The 23,908-nt window shown below is 40.2% G+C and overlaps 2 protein-coding genes across 3 annotated transcripts; both read right to left on the reverse strand.

Moving 5' to 3' along the window:
- Nucleotides 1–10,262: 10,262 nt before the first annotated feature.
- LOC146635458 (serine protease FAM111A-like) lies at nt 10,263–12,576 on the reverse strand. Its single transcript, XM_085350566.1, has 3 exons — nt 12,520–12,576; nt 12,099–12,152; nt 10,263–12,011 (listed from the first exon to the last, which is right to left on the reverse strand). The coding sequence occupies exons 1-3, from the start codon at nt 12,547–12,549 to the stop codon at nt 10,263–10,265; spliced, it is 1,833 nt and encodes a 610-aa protein (XP_085206692.1). The 5' UTR covers nt 12,550–12,576.
- A 4,550-nt stretch (nt 12,577–17,126) lies between these two features.
- Nucleotides 17,127–23,367, reverse strand: LOC146635459 (RING finger protein 175-like). 2 transcript variants are annotated; one of them, XM_085350573.1, is made up of 9 exons: nt 23,288–23,367; nt 22,918–22,955; nt 22,593–22,734; nt 21,790–21,944; nt 20,231–20,338; nt 18,808–18,928; nt 18,373–18,506; nt 17,808–17,909; nt 17,127–17,478 (listed from the first exon to the last, which is right to left on the reverse strand). In XM_085350573.1, exons 1-9 carry the CDS (start codon nt 23,306–23,308, stop codon nt 17,403–17,405), a joined length of 897 nt encoding a protein of 298 aa, XP_085206699.1. In that variant the 5' UTR covers nt 23,309–23,367; the 3' UTR covers nt 17,127–17,402. The 2 variants fall into 2 exon arrangements, with proteins under 2 accessions (XP_085206699.1, XP_085206698.1); XM_085350572.1 differs by having other exon boundaries at nt 17,127–17,488.
- Nucleotides 23,368–23,908: the final 541 nt, after the last annotated feature.

Raw genomic sequence — 23,908 nt, forward strand, 5'->3', positions numbered from 1 at the left:
TTGGGGGAGAGACTGCTGGTCAGTGCCCCGTAATGGCTGCTTTTTCTCATTTGTCATATCATGTAGATCAGAAAAGGTTGAAGGTAAACTTCAAGATTTCAAAATAGTGTAAAAATAGTGCATCCCAAAGAGTTCTATTCTGTCTTCTATCTAGACACACTTTTTTTAAAAATAATGATGTAAAACAGTTCAAGAACCTCTGTGTTTATGGAGAAAAGGGAACAACTGTGGCTGAGGCTCTGAAGAGAGACGGTCGCTTCATTGATGACCTTGGCAACTTTGAGCTGTCTAACAATCGGGATCCAAAACGCATCCCTGTATGCGCACAAAAGGTAGGAAGAAACTACACCAGAAACAATTCAAGATTCACCTTCCAAAAGATAAAAGAAGAACACAATGGAAATTCACAAGAAAGCCCAACAAATAATTCTCAAAGTAAATGTGAAAGAAGATCAGGGTCAGAGATCGTAGTTTAGCACAACAGGAGGGAATCTTTGTAAAAACCGCAGTGATGTTGATACAAACAAGATTTTTGAACTACTGCTTGAGCAGTTTCCAGATCTGAAGCGATGAATGGAGAGTAGATTCCCTGTTGAAGGAGAACTTTGTGAACTTCACTGAAGGACTGTTGGATCTTTCCAGAGTCAGGAAGCTGCTAAAACTGGGAAAGTCAGTTTGCAAAATCAGTGTGGATGTTTGTGTGGGAACAGTCTTTGTGCTGTTTGATACTTTGATGCTGACTAGCGCACATTTGTTTAAAAGTTACGTTGAAGGAAAGAAGCTGCAGCAGGATGTAGTGACATGCAGACCGAGGCTCTGTGTCACCCACAGCGATGGAACACAGACAACACCTGATAAAACAGTCAGGCAGTTTTGCCTATAAGTTCAGTGTGTTTTGAGTTAAGGTGGTCGTCGGTGTGACTTTTCTAATTGCTTCACAAATTGTGAACGTTTACAAAAATGTGTATTGCTGAGTTTCAAACTTTTCTGTATTGCTGATCTGATTAAAAGTAAATAGTGTAAACAGAGTATGCAAATTTCACAGCCATTTGACAAACAATTACTTGTGCACACTCTGCATGGCAGCACTACTGCTTTGTAGGGCGATGCCAGTTCCTGACACGTAAGAAAGCTGTGCATTAGATCCTGACTGCCACAGTAAATATATCAACAACCGTTTGTTAAACAGTACGCTCCTTTGACATTTCTAATTTGCCCAGACACATTATCTGTCATCCTAAATATGATTTTGGGGTCATTATACTTTATTAAGGTATTTTACTAGACCTGAAACATGCTTTGAGCGTATAGAGAATGAATTTGTTCTTTCAGAGCTAAATGTGACTGATTGTTTTGTTTTCCCCAATGACATCACTGATGTGGTGACAGTAAAGATATTGTAAATCCCTTTAGGATGTTTTAAACTGTTGTAAACAAATTGATTACTTTACAACAAAGATCAAAAAGCACTGAGTCGATAGAAAATGCTGATCTTTCAATCTGCTGTAAAATTTAGATCAGAAGTGGGGGGTAAATTATTAGAAAAAGCTGTTTTGTTATTTTAACATATACACAATGCAAATGTGCTCATAACTGAGTTGGCACTCAAAGTACAAGTGTGTAAACAAAGATGGGGAAACATGATGTGTTTGTCCGCTGGAGCTCTCTGCAGAACACAGTCACATGGTTAACTAGTGGAGTGCTTTGATCCCACTCTGTCATCTTGTTGTGTTTTGTGGTTTGAGCATTTGAGATGAAGCACAACAGCTGTTGTTTAAACATCATATATGGAAAATAAACTTAGCTCAACACAAAGACAGTAGATTGACATCAACATGTAGTAGATGTCTGATACCACTGGAGTGGAACCTGCCTCTCATCATATAACAGCTGGGATAAACTCCAGTGCCCCTGTGACCCTGATAAGGATAAGTGAAAGAGAATGAATAGAGAGATGGATGTAAGCACATTGCATCAGGCTCCCTCGTGTGGCCATTTAAAAACACTGCAAGCAACATCCTCCATTAAAAGATAAAGCATGAAATGACAAGATGGGACTACACAGAATGATAACCAAACTGTTTACATTGTGTGGATACAATGTAGGGATGTAAGAAAATATCGATACAACGAAATATCACGATATTTCGTGCAATGATACTGAATTGATATTTAAAATCAGTGCTATCGATTTTTTTTAATTGAAAAATGACATGCATTTACTGTTTATTTCTTTTGTATGTTGGAATTCAAACTCCGGCCACTGGTTTGCAGTTTTCACCGCCTTTACTATGACGTAAAAATGAGGTCTTGCGATAACTGTAGAAGCGTCTAGTTTGCCAAAAGAACGAAGTAGAACAGTGGACGTGTGTGGTTTTAGCTAACTGATGACTGATACAGCCGGCCCCCGCAGCTTTCAAAGCTGATGTGTGGACTCATTTTGGATTTAGGACAAAAGAAGGCAGTAAAGACTATGACAAGAGCTATGCAGTCTGTAAAATCTGCACCACCAGAGTCAAATATTCCGGTAACACAACAAACACGTGTCTAGACACCATAGCGACGTAGCATCAAATGCTAATTTTAAAACGAAACGAGGTGATCCCTCTCAACGGACAATTAAAGAAGTTAACTTTTCGAAACTGCCAGCAACTTCAACTCGTGCAACAAAAATAACGCAGTCAGTACTTGTTTTTATTTGCAAAGACATGCGCCCTCTGAGTGTTGTGGAGAATAAAGGATTTCGTAATATGATTAAAACGCTGGAGCCCCATTACACCGTTCCTTCCTTCCTTTCTCTCCTATCTCAAGACCCTCACGGCCCCCCTCTTGGATCCCCTGCAGTTTGCATACAGAGCCAACAGGTCTGTAGATGACGCCATCAACATGGCCCTACACTTCATCCTGCAGCATCTGGACTCCCCAGGAACCTACGCCAGGATCCTGTTTGTGGACTTCAGCTCAGCCTTCAACACCATCCTTCCAGACCATCTCCGAGGCAAGCTTTCCCAGATGAATGTGCCTGATCCCATCTGCCGGTGGATCACTAACTTCCTGACGGACAGGAAGCAGCACGTGAGGCTGGGAAAGAATGTCTCGGACTCCCGGACCATCAGCACCGGCTCCCCTCAGGGCTGTGTTCTTTCTCCCCTGCTCTTCTCCCTGTACACCAACTGCTGCACCTCCACCCACCAGTCTGTCAAGCTAATCAAGTTTGCAGATGACACCACCGTTATTGGACTCATCTCGGACGGGGATGAGTCTGCCTACAGGAGGGAGGTTGAACGTCTGGTGTCCTGGTGCAGCCACAACAACCTGGTGCTGAATGCCCAGAAGACAGTGGAGATTATTGTGGACTTCAGGAAGCACACAGCTCCACTCCCCCCCATCATCCTGTCTGACACCCCCATCACCTCTGTGGACTCATTCCGCTTCCTGGGTACCACCATCACCCAGGACCTGAAGTGGGAGCCCACCATCACCTCCGTCATTAAGAAAGCCCAGCAGAGGATGTACTTCCTGAGGCAGCTGAAGAAATTCAACCTGCCAACACGGACGATGATGCAATTCTACACCGCAATCATCGAGTCCATCCTCACCTCCTCCATCACCGTGTGGTACGCTGGAGCCACTATTAGGGACAAACAGAGACTGCAGCGTGTTGTGCGCTCTGCTGAGAAGGTGATTGGCTGCAGACTCCCAGCTCTGCAGGACCTGTACACCTCCAGGACACTGGGGCGTGCAGCTCGGATCTCAGCTGACCCTTCTCACCCTGGACACAGTCTGTTTGACCTGCTCTCCTCAGGCAGGAGGCTCCGGTCCATTCGCACCAGAACCTCTCGCCATAAGAACAGTTTCTTCCCCTCTGCTGTCGGACACATGAACAATAACCGTATGACTGTTCCCACCCCTGGCACATGACCCTACGCTGTGTTCACTGCATCATTCCATGTTTGGCACTGATCACCACCTGCACTCATGTATATATCATGTATATATCTATCTACTTAGCACTTTTAATTCTTATTCTTATTTTTATTTTTCTATGACAGTATGTTTGCACTGAAGCACCGCAGCAATTTCCTAATGTTGTAAACCTGCTCAACATTTGGCAATAAAACCCTTTCTGATTCTGATTCTGATTCTGATTCTCGACAACACATCACGGACATCGTTCTGCCAAAGTTGTACCAAGAAGTCAAAGCGACAGTGCTGGACTCTCTCAGCTCGGCTGAGACAGTTGCTCTGACATGCGACGCTTGGACTTCGAGAGCCACTGAATCGTACGTAACTGTTACAGCACATCACATAACGGACCAGTGGAACCTTCAGTCTCATGTACTACAAACCCGAGCCATGCATGACAGTCACACAGGTGAGCACATTGCAGCGTTACTAACTGACGCTGTGGCTGAATGGGGATTGAACGCAAAGGACCTTGTTGTTGTTACCGATAATGCACCAAACATGGCTCTCGCGGCTAGACTTGCAGGCATGACACACATACAATGTTTTGCACACAGTCTGAATCTCGCCTCACAGAAAGCACTGAAAATACAATCCGTGGTGCAACTTCTCGGGAGGATCCGACGTGTAACAGCCTTTTTCAGGCGCAGCACCACAGCCAGCAACCAGTTGAAGCAGAAACAGTGCCTCCTTCAGCTACCAGCTCACAGATTGATCACGGACGTAATTACAAGATGGAACAGCTCCTATGATATGATAGAACAATTTTTAGAACAGCAACCAGCCATCTGTGCGGCTCTGCTTTCTGCAGAAGTTAGGAAGAGTGAAAAAGAAATTTTCACATTAAGTGACTCTGACATCACATGTGCAGAAGAAGTTGTCAGGGCACTCAAGCCTATGAAAGACGCCACCCTGGTGATGTCAGAGGAGAGTATGCCAACCCTGTCCATCATTGCTCCTCTTCATGCCAAGCTTGTGATGGGTGCACAAGAAAGTGTTGATGATACACCGACAGTAAGGGACATTAAGACTGCCATAGCAGAAGATCTGGGAAAGAGATATGTAAATGAGAGGGAGACACTATGGATGGCATCAACTGTTGATCCTCGATTTAAGGACCTGCCCTTCCTGTCTGAAGCAGAGACCAGTGAGACCTATTCCAGACTGTTGGACACTGTGGTGACTGTGATAAAGAAGGAAGAAAATGTAAGTAAATAAATAAATTTATTTGGAAAAATTCAACTGAAGTTATAAGCAAGTGAATAAAGTAAAAAGCAAAAAAAAAAAGCATATTGATGACATTTGTCATCAAATATTAGTGAAAAACAGGGTGAATCTTGGATTTGAATTTTGACTTTCTGACATTAATACTATTTGAATTTAATGTTTTTCAGCAGCAAAAGAATGAGGAGACTGACAAACAGGTGGAGGAAGAGAATGCCACAGAGGAGGCTCATCACCCACATATCAAAGACAACTTTGACTCCATCCCTCGTGGATGATGAGCGGCGATAAACTTGCGAAAAGCAAGTTATGCCCAACTCCACCAGTGGATTCTGACAGCGTGGAAAACAGAGGCGGAGCCAGACATTTGAAACACCCGGGGCTTAGCCCAAAGAGTAGTATGCATGTGGGATTTTTTTTTTCTTTTTTTTTTTTTGGGGGGGGGGGGGGGGGGGGGGGGATAGAAATGACTGAAAGATTAATAGGCTCTGTTTTGAGTTTTGTTCAAAAAAGAATGACTTCATATAGGGAAAAATATATATCACACATGCAGGACACCTTAAACTAGTTTTTTAATTAAGCAGCAAGGCAGAACAAGGTCAGGACTGTATCAAGACACGAGGACTAAACCCCAATTCAACCAGACGCAGAACTGATCCAGAATTAAAACAGGACTACAACAGTTCAAAATCAGGACTACTGAGGACTTAACCAAGACAGAACCACAATCAGAACTAGATGATAGCACTAAAAATCATCATAGACCTGCACTACACTTGTTTTTTAATTCTACCAAAGTCCACTATTTAGATTGAGAAAAGTTTATATAATTATTTATCCTTGTTGTGCAAACAAGCCTGCAGAACTTAATAAATATAGAATTTGAAAAATAACAAACCTAAAAAGAAACACTAGGTACGAGATACATGAGGACCTATGATATGGTGATACTTTTGGTAAACAACCATTTGACTAACATGTGTGTCTCACCTGCTCTTGTTCATCTGTTCTGTCCTCGTTCTCCATCTCCCTCTCTGTTCCTCTTTGTGTTGACAATCATCAAATATACAGTTGAAACCAGATATTTACTCTTCAGATAAAAACACTTTTTTAATTGTAACATCAAATCAGACTAAATGTTTATTTTTTTTAGATTGATAAATATAAAAACATATTTGTTAACTTTGAGAGTAAAGAGAGAAACTATCTGTATTTCTTAATTGCAAATGGCACCAAATTGTATTCAAACTGAGCCACACTTATGGAGCTCCACAGTTCTTTTCCTGGTGTTTTGGTTGACATCTCTTGATTTTCCCATGTCACAGAAACAGGCTCTGTGTTTTGCCTTATATGCATCCACAGCTGTGCCACCAATTTACTCACATGGACTCTACTAACCAATCAGAAGCTTCTTCAGCTCAGAATGGAATCGTCTGGAGTTTTCTTATTAATTAACAATAAACTTAGTGTATATGTACTCCTTAATATGATGAAAGTGATAATAAATAGAAGCTCTGTCTCTCTTTATTCTGACATTAACTAATTCAAAATATATTTCAATATTTATCTAAAACAAAAGTTTACTCTAAATTGATGTTGTACAGTAAAAATGTTTTTTATGTTTTCTCCCTAAAGTGTATGTAAATATCTGGTTACAAATGTAAATATCCTGCTGTGTACTGAAATCCCTCTTGTTTTGCATAGAAATTTATTGAACAACATACAAAGCATAATATATAAAATAACATTTACCTGAGTTTTTTCTTTGAAAGAAGCCTCTAATGTCCATTCTTATATTTCAGTACATAACTTAAACCGATTTAGTCGGGGAGGGTAAGAACTGAAAATATGAAATAAACACAGGTAAGCTAAGACTCTCTAAAAAAAAATAGCATTTGTTCGGCTTTTCATTTCGCCATTTGTTGATTCACTCGAAGAGCAAGTAATGTAATATTGGTCAAGTGATCAGTTTGATATCAATCTTTCGTGATGCACCATCATATTTACATTATTTGTACGGTACGAATGATTTTCTTTGGTACCTGGTCGAACTTAAGCTCTCCTTAGTATGGCTGGCTCCGTTTCTCCAACAGCGCACTCACAGGCGGCAGCTGCCCCGCCCCCTCGCTCAGTCGCTTAGTGCCTGAGCTCGGATCATACCAATATCAGGGGGGATTCACGCACAGTCGTAAATTCCCACAGTGTGCACTATGTGCTTCGAATATTGTGTGTACTTTTTGTTTTATACAGTTGTCAGCCAGGCATCTAACTATGAAAAAATTACACTCCAAAAGAGCCCGGGCTTCTGACAAAACAACACGGGCTTAAGCCCAGTAAGCCACCCCCACGCTCCGCCCCTGGTGGAAAAGTGTGAAAACATCCACGATCACCAACGGATTTCAAAGGGCTGGACTGCTGCATGATGGAGAGGAGTACACCGCCACGGCCCTTCTGAGGGTGTTCGACTCTGACACTGACAACGGGGATTTAGTAAACATACAAGATGTTTGCTTGGATTTAGTTTGAAACAGATTTAGTCGGTGTATCATAGTATTTAGTCAGCCACCGATTGTGCAAGTTCCCCCACTTAAAATGATGACAGAGGTCAGTAATTTGCACCAGAGGTACACTTCAACCGTGAGAGACAGAATGTGAAAAAATAAATCCATGAATTCACATGGTAGGATTTGTAAAGAATTTATCCGTAAATTAGGGTGGAAAATAGGTCACCTCAAACATGGAAAATCTCTGGCTCTCACAGACCTGTAACGTCTTCTGTAAGACGCTTTTCTGTCCCCCACTCGTTACCTGTATGAATGGCACCTGTTTGAACTCATCATCTGTATAAAAGACACCTGTCCACAGCCTCAAACAGTCAGACTCCAAACTCCGCCATGGCCAAGACCAAAGAGCTTTCGAAGGACACCAGGAAAAGTTTTGTAGACCTGCTTGGTGTGAAAAAATCAACTGTGGGAGCAATCATCAGAAAATGGAAGACATACAAGACCACTGATAATCTCCCACGATCTGGGGCTCCACGCAAGATCTCATCCCGTGGGGTCAAAATGATCATGAGAACGGTGAGCAAAGATCCCAGAACCACACGGGGGGACCTGGTGAATGACCTGCAGAGAGCTGGGACCAAAGTAACAAAGGTCACCATCAGTAACACACTACAACGGCAGGGAATCAAATCCCGCAGTGCCAGACGTGTTCCGCTGCTGAAGCCAGTGCATGTCCAGGCCCGTCTGAAGTTTGCCAGAGAGCACATGGATGATACAGCAGAGGATTGGGAGAATGTCATGTGGTCAGATGAAACCAAAGTAGAACTTTTTGGTATAAACTCAACTCGTCGTGTTTGGAGGACGAAGAATACTGAGTTGCATCCCAAGAACACCATACCTACTGTGAAGCATGGGGGTGGAAACATCATGCTATGGAGCTGTTTTTCTGCCAAGGGGACAGGACGACTGATCCGTGTTAAGGACAGAATGAATGGGGCCATGTATCGTGAGATTTTGAGCCAAAACCTCCTTCCATCAGTGAGAACTTTGAAGATGAAACGCGGCTGGGTCTTCCAACATGACAATGATCCAAAACACACCGCCCGGGCAACAAAGGAGTGGCTCCGTAAGAAGCATTTGAAAGTCCTGGAGTGGCCTAGCCAGTCTCCAGACCTCAACCCCATAGAAAATCTGTGGCGGGAGTTGAAAGTCCGTGTTGCTCGGCGACAGCCCCAAAACATCACTGCTCTCGAGAAGATCTGCATGGAGGAATGGGCCAAAATACCAGCTACTGTGTGTGCAAACCTGGTAAAGACCTATAGTAAACGTTTGACCTCTGTTATTGCCAACAAAGGTTATGTTACAAAGTATTGAGTTGTATTTTTGTTTTTGACCAAATACTTATTATCCACCCTGATTTACGAATAAATTCTTTACAAATCCTACCATGTGAATTCATGGATTTTTTTTTTTCACATTCTGTCTCTCACAGTTGAAGTGTACCTCTGGTGCAAATTACTGACCTCTGTCATCATTTTAGGTGGGGGAACTTGCACAATCGGTGGCTGACTAAATACTTTTTTGCCCCACTGTATAAGTATATTCTTATACACTCTAGACCGAAGAAGTCACTTGGATGAAACAAAACGTTTCTCCCACCAGTTTTGAAAAATTGAACCACTCTAACATGAAGGTGAGTTTAGCATTTTTTTTTTAATTTTATTCAGAACTGAAATAATAACAGGAGAAAAGGATTGGTGTTACTCACTATGACACGTTTTATCTTTGGGAAGTTTTGCCAAAAAGACACGTACACCAAACCTCAAAAAATGTGTCTGACAGAAAATCTTTTCCTGTGTGGGTTTTTCAAGAATAGAGTGTAAAGAATCTTGACTTGAAATAAACAAATTTCCTTTTTCAACAGGAAGGAAAGTTTAAAACAAAGAAACATTATAGTTCATAATGACAACACTAAACATGTCACAAACAGGTTAACAGCATATGGTTTGTATTACATTGTACTAAACATACACAGCAATGTTAAAACACAAGGGGTAAAAAACATGATTTTCAAAGGATGGTTTTCATTCCACCAGTAGTTATAAAACAAAAAAGAACAGACATAATAAAAACCCTGGGTAATACATCTGAACAGACAGCTACACACCCACTAAGTAGAAACTTCTACTAAAATCTAAACATTAAACTAAGGCCAGCTACGAGCTTGGTTTTAAAACATCACTTCTATATCATTGTAGTGTGCCTTTAAGGGTAAATACACAGTATCTGTGTTTTTCAGTCGCAAAGTCAGAAATTTTCTTATTATATAAATTATTTTACTCAGCATGAGGTTATGTCTGCAGTATAAGCTTTGACTGTAATCTCTCTCAGTATAGGGCTACAGTAACTTCACTAAGCTTCAAATCCTCCTGTGCCTTATACCACAGGTCCCCAGAGGCACAGGTTCAGGTTACATCTTATGTGTTCAATTCTTTGAAGAATAATGCATTAGAAAAAAAGGAATCTCTGAAATCAGAAATAGTTTGCAACTTGCCCTAATCTGTATACCTAACTGACTTCCATTGGCTCCTCAGCATTGAGTATCTCTTTCAGGTGTGGGTTTCTTTTTGCTGCCTTCTCAACTTTCTTCAACAGCTCCTCATTTTCACTTTCCTTCAGATTTTCCACAAAGTTTTTAAATATAGTAAGAAGAGGAATGGCATATTCAATGACGCTCTCATCACTGTTGACTGAATCACAGACATAACCTGCAGTGTGCAAACCAAAAACTCTGCCAAGTCCATCAAACACTGGAGAACCAGAGGCACCGTGATACATGAAAGTGTGGTAGGTCGCTACCTTTCCTGCTTTACATCCACCTATCAATATGTCATTAATGCCATGCTCTTTGAGCCAATCACTGATTGTTTTGATGATGAGCAGGTTTTTGTACTGATACAAATGTTCATCAATAGCCTGCCCTCTCTTATCTGTCTCAATGATACATGTAGGATCCATTTCTTTCACTCGCCCTGCTGGGTGTCCAATGATGCAGGCTTCACCATTGGCAGGCAGTGGTCCAAACTCACTGAGCAGCCCTGGTGGTACCTTTATGTTCTGTGCTCTTGTTTGCTGGTTTGGTTTTGAGCCTTCAGGGTTGAGCTCCAGAACTGCATAATCTAGATCAGCATCAAAGTCAGTGAATGTATTCTCTGCTCTAAAGTAGTAGACATTTGTTTCTGGCTCAGACTTCTCGTAGTCAAATACAGCAAACACTTCTACATCCTGCTGCAGCGCCTTTCCTTCAACGTAACCATCAAACAAATGTGCGCTAGTCAGGATGAAAGTATCAAACAGCACGAAGCCTGTTCCCATTGAAACATCCTTAACAATGACTTTGCAAACTGACTTTCCCAGTTCTAGCAGCTTCCTGACTCTGTGAACTTCACTGAAGGACTGCTGGATCTTTCCAAAGTTTTCCTTCCTGAGATTCAGTGCTTCCTGATACAAATCACCAGGGAATCTACTCTCCATCCATCGTTTCAGATCTGGAAACTGCTCACGCAGTAGTTCATAAATCTTGTTTCTATCAACATCACTGCTGGTTTCTTTCACTGCGGTTTTTACACGGATTCCCTCCTGTTGTGCTAAATAGACGATCTCTGACCCTGATCTTCTTTCACAATTACTTTGAGAATTATTTGTTGGGCTTTCTTGTGACTTTCCATTGTTTTCTTTTTTATCTTTTGGAAGGCGTATCTTGAATTGTTTCTGGTGTAGTTTTTCTACCTTTTGTGTGCATACAGTGAGGCGTTTGGGATCCTGATTGTTGGACAGCTCAAAGTTACCAAGGTCATCAATGAAGCGACCGTCTCTCTTCAGAGCCTCAGCCACAGTTATTCCCTTTTCTCCATAAACACAGAGGTTCTTGAACTGTTTTACATCATTATTTTTAAAAAGTTCCTTTGTTTTAGTGTGTAGCCCACCAACTGTGTCTATATAGAAGACAGAATAGTGCCCTTTTGGATGCACTATTTTGGAATGTTGGACTTTACCTTCAACTTTTTCTGCTCTACATGATATGATCAGACACTCACCATCATCAATACAAGAACAGGGGAAATGTGTTGCAACAATTGACTTCTTATCCTCTTTACCTAGCTGAATGATAATGTTCTCATCTGCACACTTAATCTTCTCGTTGCATTTCTCATTTGATTTTATGGCTTCCAGCACTGTGCAAAGCTGATTACACTGAACAGTATATTCATAACTAGCTTGATTGAATTTCACCGTAAATTCATGGGAATGTTGAACCTAGAGGAAATTAGAGCGAGATGGTTAGAAGCACAGTGGTACTAAAGAAGCAGAGCAGTATTTTGGTCATGTAATGTAACACGGTACACTTAAAGTGAAATCACTGTCATTTTCCTCCTTTAGTCGAGTTGGCGTAAATCCCTGCAGAAATAACAGATATTAAAATAAAATATATAAATACATATCAAATTATTCAAGATTCAAAGTGTTTATTGTCATGTGTCCAAAGAAAAAAAAAAGCATTTCTCTATGCAATGAAATTCTTTCTTTGCTGTCCACCCTCAGATGCCGGTTAATATATACAATAGAAATAGAACAGAAAAAATACAAATAGTGCAAATAAATAAATGAAGACAGAAAAGGAGACAAAATATTGAATTGTGAAACAGAGATGTGTGCAAAAGACCTGTGGCTGTAATATTAAACATATTAAAAACTTAAAAATGTAACTATATTAAAAAAAAAAAGTTTAACAATTAGCTCCTTTCACACCAACATAAGACGTCACCTGAGAGGGTGTAGCTCCCTGTGGCTCCATGCTCGCACTGATGCTGCTACCACCAGGGCTGTCCTGATTTTAAAAAAACAACAACAAACCCACCACACACACACAAACGCACATACAACAAAATTTTTGGCGACAAGTGATATAGATATCCATATTATAAATGGGGAAGGATGGACACAGCACTTTTATTAGCATTTTACTCACAGTTTGCCTTGCTAAAAAGCGCCTGATGTCCCCCATTTTCTATTGTCGTTTGGGAGGCATTTTCTCCTGAAATTAAAAATAGGGTATGTGCTTGTTTTTGTTGGGGTTAAAGGTGGGGAAGTCTTCACCAGATGCCTCACACCAGCAGGCTCAGTTTTTTTTACTCAAATCCTCATCAGATAGATAATTAATGTCTAAAAATGTCCACACAAAAAAATCCCCATTGATTGTTGGCTTGTTGCCATTATCCAACACCACAATTATAACACATATTCTAATATTATTAAAAATGCCAAAAAGTTTAAACACTCCCTTTCAAACTAATCCTTTTTAGCACAGTTATTTAATCATCTGCCTGAGCATCATATACAATGGTGATTTCACATACGCTGAGCAACCAGAAAGCTCAGACTTGGCTGCACAAGTAGGAACAAATTTGCCCACCAAAAGTCAAGAATGTGGCTTGTCCTTGTACTTGTCCTTTAGAGCAGCAGTCCCCAACCCCCGGGCCTCGGACCGGTACTGGGCTGCGAGAGTTGAGGCTCAGGTGTGAAATGTATGGTTTTCAGGGTTTTTATCGGTTTTCAGCGTTATTTTGTTATCGTTTTTATCGTTAACTCAGTTTTCCTGGGTCTTTTCACGTGTGTTATGAATAAATCTTTTTTTCGGTACCGGTACTAGTTTTATTTTGTTGTATTTATCCGCGACACCTTAAAGGCCGGTCCGTGAAAATATTGTCGGGCATAAACTGGTCCGTGGCGCAAAAAAGGTTGGAGACCGCTGCTTTAGAGTCATGCCTTTTAACCAACCAGTATGGAGCCTGCTCATCAGCATTTTAAGTCTGTTTTGAAATACCTACTACATTTTTTGACCTATTACATGAGCAGTTGCTCCTGGAGGAAACCAAAAGCTGGCACCATCATGCTTTACTGTTTTGTGGTTGTGATTTGTTTGAATCTATATTGTAACAAATTAGAAATTGTTGTAGCTTGTCTGTGTAGGGTAATTTAGTCAAATCTGAGATTTTCAAAGTAAAACTGTCTGCCTGATCCCTCTGTCCTGTGGTCAGCATGTGTTGCCATATTAAGACAGCCTGTTTAAATAGCGGTTTGAAACCGATGTCCTTGATGAGTGCCTGCTGCAAGCGAAACAAAGGCTGAAGGAAGCACTTTGTTCTTTGTAGCCTGAACAGCTTGTCATTAAATAAAAAAAAAAACAATATATTCTTACTTGCTTTTATTTCCCTCGCTTTTTCCAGTGTAACAAAAGTAGTTGGAACCTGCTCTTACACCATTAAAAACATCAACACTTTCATTCCTGTGAATTATTTGGATTAAAAGGTGATTATGTAAACACATTTGTTTAATAATTAAGCTGAAAGACAATAAAAGAGCTGTTAGAATGCACTCCAGAATAAAGTGTATTTCTGCAGTGAACATTAACTTACCTGTTAGTGATGAACTTTTTCTTCAGAATCCAAAAAAAGAGAGAAAGAAATAGGTCTTCAGTTTCTCCTCATGGCATTTCAGCTTACAAAAGCAGACAAAGTGTGGATCTGTGAAGTCTGAGAAAGCTTTGAGGTATCAGTATATTAGCGTAATAACCGTCAATGGCTTACACGTGTCCTAATCTGAGAACGTCACAAACTTTGCTCCGGGCAGGAGCTGTGTGATTGGTTTAATTAAAATTTTGAATTTCAAATTTGGGCGGGTAGCAAGATTCACTGACTAAGGACTTCAACAAAGAACGGAAATGATTCACAGCAGGAAAAATGTGATGTAACTAACACGGAAAAACCCCAGAAGGAATTTTAACCGTATTTTGACCAGTGAAAAAGCCTTTGTCAGTATGACTTAAAATGTATGCTTTGGGCTTTTTTAAAGTTGTAAATTTCTTGAAGCTTTGCTTTGTAACTTCTAGATATCCTCTTTTGTTGCCATGCACTGCTGATAATGCAACTGCAGTCATCATTGTTGCTCATGTTTGTACGTAGCTTGTGCTGACACCCTGTGTCTGTCCTCCATTTTTCCATATTAATATATGTACTTTACATCAAGCTTATTGCTGACTTCGCTCCAACACAACCAACACTATGGAAACCACATTTTTATTAAAATGAAGAGAGCCACATAACCTTAAGCACCTTTTTTAACGACTTTGTATTTAATAAATGAAAGATTAAAGTAATCAGCAGCAGTTGTGATAAGAAAGCAGTCTGACTTGGCAAAGGAAAGCTTTCTACCTGATGCACATATAACTTCCAATCTTCAAACTGTTCACATGAAACTGATGCCCAGTCCCAAACCATTCCTTACACATTCCCATACCCACAGACTGGAATTATCACATTAGCTTCTGTGGATGGATAGACTTACCTTTAAAGCCAGCTTTAACCAGCCATTAAAGGAGTCACAGTTTTTGGCACTTAGGCTACATCCACACGTACACGGGTATTTTTGAAAACTGAGATTTTCTGTTTTGTTTTTTTATTTATTTTTTTTATCCCTTCCACACGTGCAGTTTTGAAAAAAATATCTCTATCCACATGTAAACGCTAAAAATGAAGTCAAACGCTGTCAAGAACATGCCAAATCCAAACGGTGTAGCAATGTTGGCCAATCAGAAGTCTAGAAGCCCAGGAGGAAAAAGAGTAAACAGGGTATTGTACCCTCACAAAACCTAAAGCCACGTCCAAAGTTCGCTCTGATGCCTCTGTCTTTCTAAATGGAGGGACAGTAACTGCGTGTGTATATGCAAGCGTGTAAAAACGGCAGATAGTAAAATTAATAGCAACAGTAAATTTTTTTTTTTTTTTTTTTAAATGGTAAAAATTTATCTCATGTAAACAATAACGTGGCACACAGCATGACATCTCAGTTTTCAGTGACTCAAAATGCTGTTTATGCCGAAAAGCACAAATGCATAGAAAAAAATTAGCATTTTCAAAAATAGCTGTGTACATGTTGATGTGGCCCTATTTAAGCCTTGGAGATTGCTGCTTGTGCACATATCAAAAACACCTAAGACTCTACAATCTCTGGCAAAAACCATGTATTTATAGATATCTGCAGTGAATGAAAGCAGAGTCTCTTTCCATTTTCATTAAAAAAAAATAAAAAATGAAAATGTAAACATGAAGTTCTGAATGGCCCTCTAAAGTAATAGAATGAATGTGAATAAGTACTGGATTGGAACTGGGCCTTTAAATGGTCCTACTCTAATAAGTCTATGAAAACTCATTAATAAACACAAATCTGACATATTGACATCTACTGCTACATTAGGCTGACCATTAACCATCAACTTCAACATTAACATCAGCTTCATATAAATTAAAACATAATGGGGAAAAAAAAGTACATTAAATGTAAACAGTTGTACAAAACTGTTTAGACTGGACTGAGTAACACTTGTCTTAGTTTGATTCAAACTTTTCTTGAGATTTTCAGTAGATGCACCTATGGCATCCATTTCAAAATCCTATGTTGCTTCTTATCCACAAACTACCTGCCCACTCAGCAGGGTGACAATACATCAGCTTCTTACAGCCGGGAGTGTGCTAATTCATGTATTATACCAGATATATTCTTTGACTGGAACCACCAACACCAACAATTTGAGATTTCTGTGAAAGAGAAATCCCAATATTTAAGTTTACATGTGAATGTCGAGGCATGAAACAACAGGAAAAACATGTCAGAAATTCAGGCTGTAGCTGCAGATTCAAGGCAAAAACTAAATTTTTCATCAAACCTGAACTGCGACTATGATAAACATGTACTCATCACCATTCAGTTATTATAAGTCGAATCCCGGTTGTGACCCGTTTAAACTTGCAATTGCATTCATATGATTTAATATGCTCGAGAGCTAGCATGTCAGAGTAGACTTGGGTTTCACTTTCATTCTCACGGGAGGAGAAAGTACAACACCTTTTGAACTCTGTGAAAACTGTACAACAAATTGGTACCGAGAGTTACACCAGACTTCTGAGTTTTATCAATGCTGTGGGAGACGTATGCCAAACTGTAACAGAAACAGAAGAACAGCAAACAGAATCAAGATTACACATAATACACAGCATGCTTCAGTACTTTGCATTGGCACACTCAAATACTGTCATGTTACAATTATAAGTGTAAGTGTAACCCAGAGCTGTCATTTTTAAAACAATGTGCAAAGAGCTGCAACGATCCAAATACACATGAAGTCTAATGGGAAGGAGAAATATTATATAATATATTATTATTATATTTAAAAAACAAAAACAAAAAAACACTGAAGGAGTGTGCAAATTAATCACTAAATCTGTAAGATGGAAAAAAGTAAAGCACCTTTCAGGTAAACAGAAATAGCATGAATGACAGCAACACTTCCAGAAGGACCAAACTAGATTCATCTTCCAAAATACTGGCTCTGCACTCCAATCGTTTTATTTGGGTTGGCAGCAGTTTTGGGGTCGTGTTGAGACTCTGACGTTTTCCATTTACTCTGCAGTAAACCGTGCAAGAGTTCAGTCCGAGAACACGAAACGAAATGCTTTGAAAGCAGCTGCAATCGGTTCCTTGTGTGACAGTTTGCTACCACACCTGTCCTGAGTGTAACTCAACTCCAGCCGTACTTATGGCGGTGTTCCTCTGGGCTTTACTCGAGGCCCAGGGAGAAATTAATGCCGTGAACTATACCAATGATGATGGGTTGCCAAGCAACCAGGTATCTGAGCCAGTCGAGAAGCTGCCCATAAAGGACATGCGTCTTCTCCCAGCTGGAAATTGAGGCATTAAGGACAAACATCATGTTTTTTAGACAAACTTTGGGGGTGCACTGTATTAATAAAGAGCAGTGAAATCAAATAAGTAAAAGAACATAATGTTGACTGTTACAAGGACAATGTTAATAGTCTACGCTTTTTTTCAGTTATTTGGAGATGACTTGCTTCATAGAAATCACTTTCTATGAAGATCTGAAGAAGTTTCTACTTATTTATTCATTAATTCAATGTTATCTTCTTTTTTTAAAGAAAAAAAAACCAACAACAACAAATAACAAACAACCCACCAAAACTTCAATCAGCAAAAGGATACGGGTTGTTCATCATCCTCTTCAAGTCAACCTTCTCATTGCAGTATGGACATGTCTGCTTCTTGCCAACAATGCACCAGCCACGGATGCAGAACTCGTGGAATCTGTTGGTTCAGCATTGAGTTAAGGCAGAAAGAGCAACCTGTTTACAGAAAACTCATCATCATCATAACTCCGAGAGCCATTTTGATTTACAGGTGGCTCCCTGACATAGGTGGCTGTAGCTGTTACTTTCCTGCTAAGCTTGGCTAACTAAAGTCACTGAACCAGACCTTGAGTGTTTTTTTCCACTTTTGGAGGAATTTAATGCAATCGTACGGTTCAGAGGCCATCCAAGAAACTCTCCAGGAAGTTGTACTATTGCCTCATGTGCCCTAACAATTCAAATGTTGATGAGGTGGGTTAGGGTCTCTCAGGGACACCTCCAAGGTAGTAATCATATGGATGGTTAAATAACTGGGACTCCCTGTCAGCTGTTGGAACTGAAGAAGGCTTTCAGACGAGAGGTTAAATGTCTTCAAGAACCTTAAAAGAAGTTGAGCTGCATTTAAGAGGGCTTTAGGATACAAGTGTCCACAGGAGAGCTGGTAGGTGTCTTCTATAAATCCTTCCTCCTCCACGTTCACCAGGATCCTCTGACCACAGACCGCACAGATATCATTGGTTAGGTTCCTGCTGGGCATGCCACCCTTGTTGTAGTACTGGAAACACAAAAGTGCTACATCAGCAGAGCATAGAATTACAGGTCATCATTATTTTACTTTTATGGATTTATATACAAAAACAATTTTCTTTCAAAACTGTTTTTGATCGTGTTTGTGTTAAACTTCAAAAATGATGACAGCCTCCAAGACTATTTGTACTGTTTGCAAGCACTTAAGCTTAATTTAATTGTAGTTCAAAACACTGTTAGCTTTATTTATTCACAAACTAGCTGAAGGCTGTTATGTTGACCTGGGAGGGCAAAAAAAAAGAAAAAAAAAAAGAAGAAGAACGTTTTACCCCGATTGTAGAAGCCATGCAGTCCGAACAGATTTCAGCAAAGTCTCTGCCCATGACGCCGTAGTAAAGTCCATAAAACAGCATAATCACACCAACATCCATCGAGTCCTCTGCTTTGATCCTGTACAAAGAGAAAAAGGAATAACTCTGTTATGTAGCTGTAATCATGTCAGTACAGCTAATTTAACTGTGCTCAATGGAACTGAGAGGTGTTTAAATGGAGTTATGTAACTACCACTTAGCATCTAAAAAGCCACTAAAGAGGCGTTACACTGTATCTGAAGGTAGTCTGTCCTGTAAAAGGTGAAAGGACTACTGTTTGATAGCTGTTTTTAATTATAGTTCCTGTATCCTTAAGCCTGGTGTATATCCTAAGCAAGGAGAAAACCACATCTGGACTGAAAATATGTTTAAGGTCTGTTAAAAACCACAAGCACATCAATTTTATAACCTCTCCAACTGCAAAATCTGGTTTGTATCAGGATCAATGGATGCTCTCTTCATGTCTTGTAGTTTACCTGCCTGTTCAACTTGTGATAAATGTATGGGGACATGAAGGGACATTCATGTCCACTGTATCGTCCTCATATACTGGCTCAGAACTGATTTTTCATGGAGTGACTCTTAACGAAAACTTTTCAATACTTCCACTGAAAGAGGTTTATTTGTGTTTTGTCTCACTATCTTAAACTCTTCCAGGCAATTGAAACCTCAAATAAAACAGAACTCAGTGATGGCCGTAAACTCAACCAGAAGTCAACACGTTAGCACCATCTACAGTTCACTGCTACACTTGAGTGGCACTGGTAACTTTCTGCATGTTTAGTCCGTTCTGGAAATGAAACTTAGTGGAAATGAAACTTATCGAAGTGAAACTAAGTGTAAACGAAACTCAGTGAAAACAGAAAGCAGAAAATAAAAAAATTCATTACAAAGTACACAACTCCAATAACCTGGGTTTCTGACAGTGACTGAAGCAGACTGTGTGTCTACATTTTGATTTCTGAATACTTTTCGTTTGAATACTTTCAGTGTTTAACAGCCACTATTGTATGAACAGTGGCTCCATTGTGTAACATGGTTTTGTCAGGAAAGGCTCTCAATTCTATTTTATTTATATAGTCCCAAGTTACACACAACAGTTGCCTCAAGGCACTTAATATAGTAAAGTAAAGATCCTACAAGAATACAAAAACCGGGAAAAAAGCCCTGCAATTATATGACCCCCTATTAGCAAGCGTTGGCGACAGTCGGAAGGAAAAACTCCCTCTGTATCTGGTGAAAAAAATCTGCCAATAGAAATATGCAGATCGACTTACTGTGGTAACTGCTTGTGAATAAGGGAACAGCCCAAATTAGCTTTGAATCACCTCTGTGTGATTAAACAAGCTCATTAAGAGCTGAGCTGTCAGCACTGACTCACCTGAAGAAGACGTTGAAGCCGAACATGGTGAACATGATGGCCATGTAGCCCAGAACCCCGACTGCATAACTCAGCTTGTAGATGAGCAGAAACCACTTGTAGACCATCCTGAAAATTCAAAGAGACAAAGACCACATCACTCCCATCCCTGCCCTGGAGTCCTGCTGAATGTAAACGCAATCAGATTTTGTTAATTATTAATTACTTTATAAGCTTTACATCGATCACTTTGCTCCTACTTACATTTTGAAACTGCCTCCAACTGTTCATACATTGCGATTAGCTGTAAATGATCTTCTTTCCTTACTTTGTACACATTTATCAGTTTAGTTAAATACATGTATAATGAAAAATTATTCAGGTAATTACACACTTATTTAAGTACTTTTTGTTGACTTCACACTCAATTTTTTTTGCCTAATTTTAAGAGCTTCTTTATTTATTAATGGGCTCATTTAAATTAACAAATACTGACATACTTATTTAAGGCCCTGTATGTTTATCAATGTACTTGTTCAACTGTCTGGGAAGTTGTTTGCGTAATTATTTATTCACTTAGCTGCTTTTTACGCACTTTATTTACATAAATAAGCCACGGGGCGACCGTGGCTCAGGGGGTTGGGAATCGCATCTGTAATCGGAAGGTCGCCGGCTCGATCCCCGGGCTCTCTGTCCTGGTCGTTGTGTCCTTGGGCAAGACACTTTACCCTACCGCCTACTGGTGTTGGCCAGAGGGGCCAATGGCGCGATATGGCAGCCTCGCTTCTGTCAAGCTACAGTTGTGGCTACAACTGTAGCTTGTCTCCACCAGTGTGTGAATGTGAGAGTGAATGAATAGTGGTATTGTAAAGCGCTATATAAATCCAATCCATTATTATTATTATTATAAGTTAAGCACTATACATACTACTGCTTTATTTACTACCTTATTTAAAGGCTCATTTAACAAGGCTCAAAACACTTGTGTGTCTTGCTCATCTTGGTGTTAGGAAAACCTCCCATATTAGTCCTGTTAGTTATCACTCAACATGATACAATGTCACTGGACACATCTGCTTTGAATTAAAGGGTTTTGAAATTAGGAGCTAAAGTTCAGAAATAAATTGTATCTTGTGCACAAATCGTTTAATATCTTTAAAAACAAATTGATTTAAAAGTATTTTGTGGGATTTGGTTTTGCTTTTTCTTTTTTGTAGTTTTGTTGGTTTTATCACTTTCATCCCATTATATAAACTTTAGGAAGGCCAAAAAACGCTCAGAAGTATATAAACATACAGAAAATCCTTAATCCTAAAGCTTCATTTATACTATTGTTATGCCCGATCAATAAAGCATAATGACACATGTCAACAACTGTTACGGGTCTCTCTTTGTAAACTGTATAATGACTATCAAAAGGATAAAACAGGGTGTAATTGTATGTATGTGATGCCATAACTCAGATAATCTATTCTGAAATCTTCAGTCTTTCTATTTCAGTAAAAGAAAGTCAGTCTTTAGTTTGCCTTCATCTCCATCAACACAGTGGTTTTAAGAGCCAGCAGGATCGTTCCCCTTACCTCGGCGTCCTGCAGGACAGCGGTTTGCGGGTGGCTCTGAAGATGACGTAGCTAGTGATGACGGAGAACATCCCCCACATGGACAGAAAACGCCACCAGTACAGTTTGATGGTGAAGTAAAGAGGAACCACCCACATCTGGACCAGAGTCACCAGCTGTTGAGGACAGAGACAGTCCGTATTCAGTATCAGACTAAGCCAGCTGCATACAGTGGCGTGAATGGAAAATAGCACGTTTCTTCTCTCCCAGAGGACCAAGTCCTTTATACAACATCCTCCATTTACCCAGTCACACAAACTAAACTTTAGCTACTTTTTCACTAACATTCACAGCAATGACCAGCTCATTCAGTATTATTTCACTCACAGAAAAACTGCCTGCAGGTACAGGACCATGAAGGTGCATTTTGTGGACATTGCGACAACAAATGCATTCACCTCGCATCATGAGATATGCAGTGCCAACCAGGTTCAGCCCATAGCGCACAAAGATTCCATAGTGTTTGTCAGCTTTGTGGGATGGACAAGACAGGTGTTCCCCACAGCAGGAGTCACTGACACAGACGCTGACCAAAAAGCCACTAAGGCAGACTCAAATGTAAGCGCTGTCTCCAGGAGGACAACAGGTGGAGTGACACACCCTGAAAGTGTCAAGCCTGTGGTGTGCCCCTGTGTCTTGTGGTGAAGAGTTGTTTTTAAAATTTACTTTTTATATTAAACATAATTTGTTAAACATGTTTGTGGTTTTTACCATAAAAAAAGGGACAAATCAGTGCCTTTAGCCTCCCTGCTGGCAGCACTCACATTGTAGGAGCGGTGGTGCCTCTGCTTCCACTGCACCAGGACTATCTGAGCCACCACCAGCGTGGCGATGAGGATCAGCACCATCTCTGCGTGCATGGCCTCGTGTCCTCTGTGCTTCATGTGCAGGCGCTCGTGTTGCACCCTGTAAAGATGAAGAGGAGGATTAAGAAAGGAGTGAAGCATGTGCCGGAGAGTCAGGACTAAACATGAATTTGTGGGGGGCAAAAGCTGCATTTATTTTCATATTTGTTAAAAAAAAACAAACTAAAAAGCAGATGTTTTTGGATGTAACGTGTAAAGAAAATACAGAAGAGGGTGTACTCACTTCCAGTTTTCTCTGTGTGTCATTTTCAGCAGGTCGTCCTGGAATGAGGGACAGAAATAGCAGCTGGGAGCTTTGTGGGTCTCACTGGACACTAATGTAGGTTAACACAACTTCCTAAACTGAGAGACAAGCTATTTGATGAACTGTGTTTCCCGCCTCTACCATAACAACATAAGACCTAATGTTTCTGTAATAAGAAAGGCGTTTCCTTAAACATGCCTCTGTTGTGCCACGTCGAAGCCACAGTATTCACAGCTCACCTGAACTACGGAGCTAATTAGCCTCAGTTAGCTGTTTTCTTCACTTGCCACGGACAGTAACGGTCTTTAAAGTTTATAAACAGCTAGACTGAAGAGTTTAGTTCACTCACCTGGGGATGTACACCCGCCATCGTCTTGCTTTCTGTGCGCTTCTGGTGCAAGCTATCCGGCAGCCAGCAGCTAGCTTAGCCCGGTCCCTACTGACCGAGTAAGGAAGGCCAAGCGTGCCAAAATTAAACGCGATTCAGAGCGACCCCTCCTTGTCAGCTATGAACAAAGCTATCATAGTTTCATTTTTAAATCAGATATTATTTGACACTCTTCCAATTCAGTTTAGCGTGAGTTAGTTTCCAGAGAGGGTGAAGTTACTAAATTGTGAGAATTATTTTTCTGTCAATCCTAATTTCAATTATTTGCCTGTATGTATCAGGACATTTTGTTAAACTGATTGTTTTTCCCAAGGTAACATCTCTCTGAGTGAGACAAGGCTCAACACGGTTGGTTTATGCTTGAAGTACCCAGAGTTGTGTTCAATTTTGTATCCATAACAAGTCCTTAATTGGGGTGGCATAAGGAGGACCCACAAATACGAAACCCACGAAAAATACAGTAAAGCAAAACTGTCATTAAAAAAAATAAATAAAAGCTTTTAATAGTATTATTAATAGTAACCCATTAGTATTATATGAAAACGTGGTACTGCATAACAGTGTAAAAGTCAGTTGCTTAGA

This window comes from Diplotaxodon limnothrissa, linkage group LG3 (assembly GCF_057381915.1).
Source record: "Diplotaxodon limnothrissa isolate DT_005_m linkage group LG3, D_limnothrissa_male_GT1.1, whole genome shotgun sequence".
NCBI classification, from domain to species: domain Eukaryota; kingdom Metazoa; phylum Chordata; class Actinopteri; order Cichliformes; family Cichlidae; genus Diplotaxodon; species Diplotaxodon limnothrissa.

Excerpts from the sequence above, each read along its gene's own strand:
- LOC146635458 (XM_085350566.1), bottom strand. The coding sequence starts at position 12,549 with ATGGAGCCACAGGGAGCTACACCCTCTCAG. Across the intron at positions 12,153-12,519 it reads AGGGAGCTACACCCTCTCAG|GGATTTACGCCAACTCGACT; the intron begins GTGACGTCTTAT and ends TTATTTCTGCAG. Across the intron at positions 12,012-12,098 it reads ACAGTGATTTCACTTTAAGT|GTTCAACATTCCCATGAATT; the intron begins GTACCGTGTTAC and ends AATTTCCTCTAG.
- LOC146635459 (XM_085350572.1), bottom strand. The coding sequence starts at position 23,308 with ATGGCGGGTGTACATCCCCAG. Across the intron at positions 20,339-21,789 it reads CTGTCCTGCAGGACGCCGAG|GATGGTCTACAAGTGGTTTC; the intron begins GTAAGGGGAACG and ends TTGAATTTTCAG. Across the intron at positions 17,910-18,372 it reads CAGCTCTCCTGTGGACACTT|ATTCCACGAGTTCTGCATCC; the intron begins GTATCCTAAAGC and ends CTGAACCAACAG.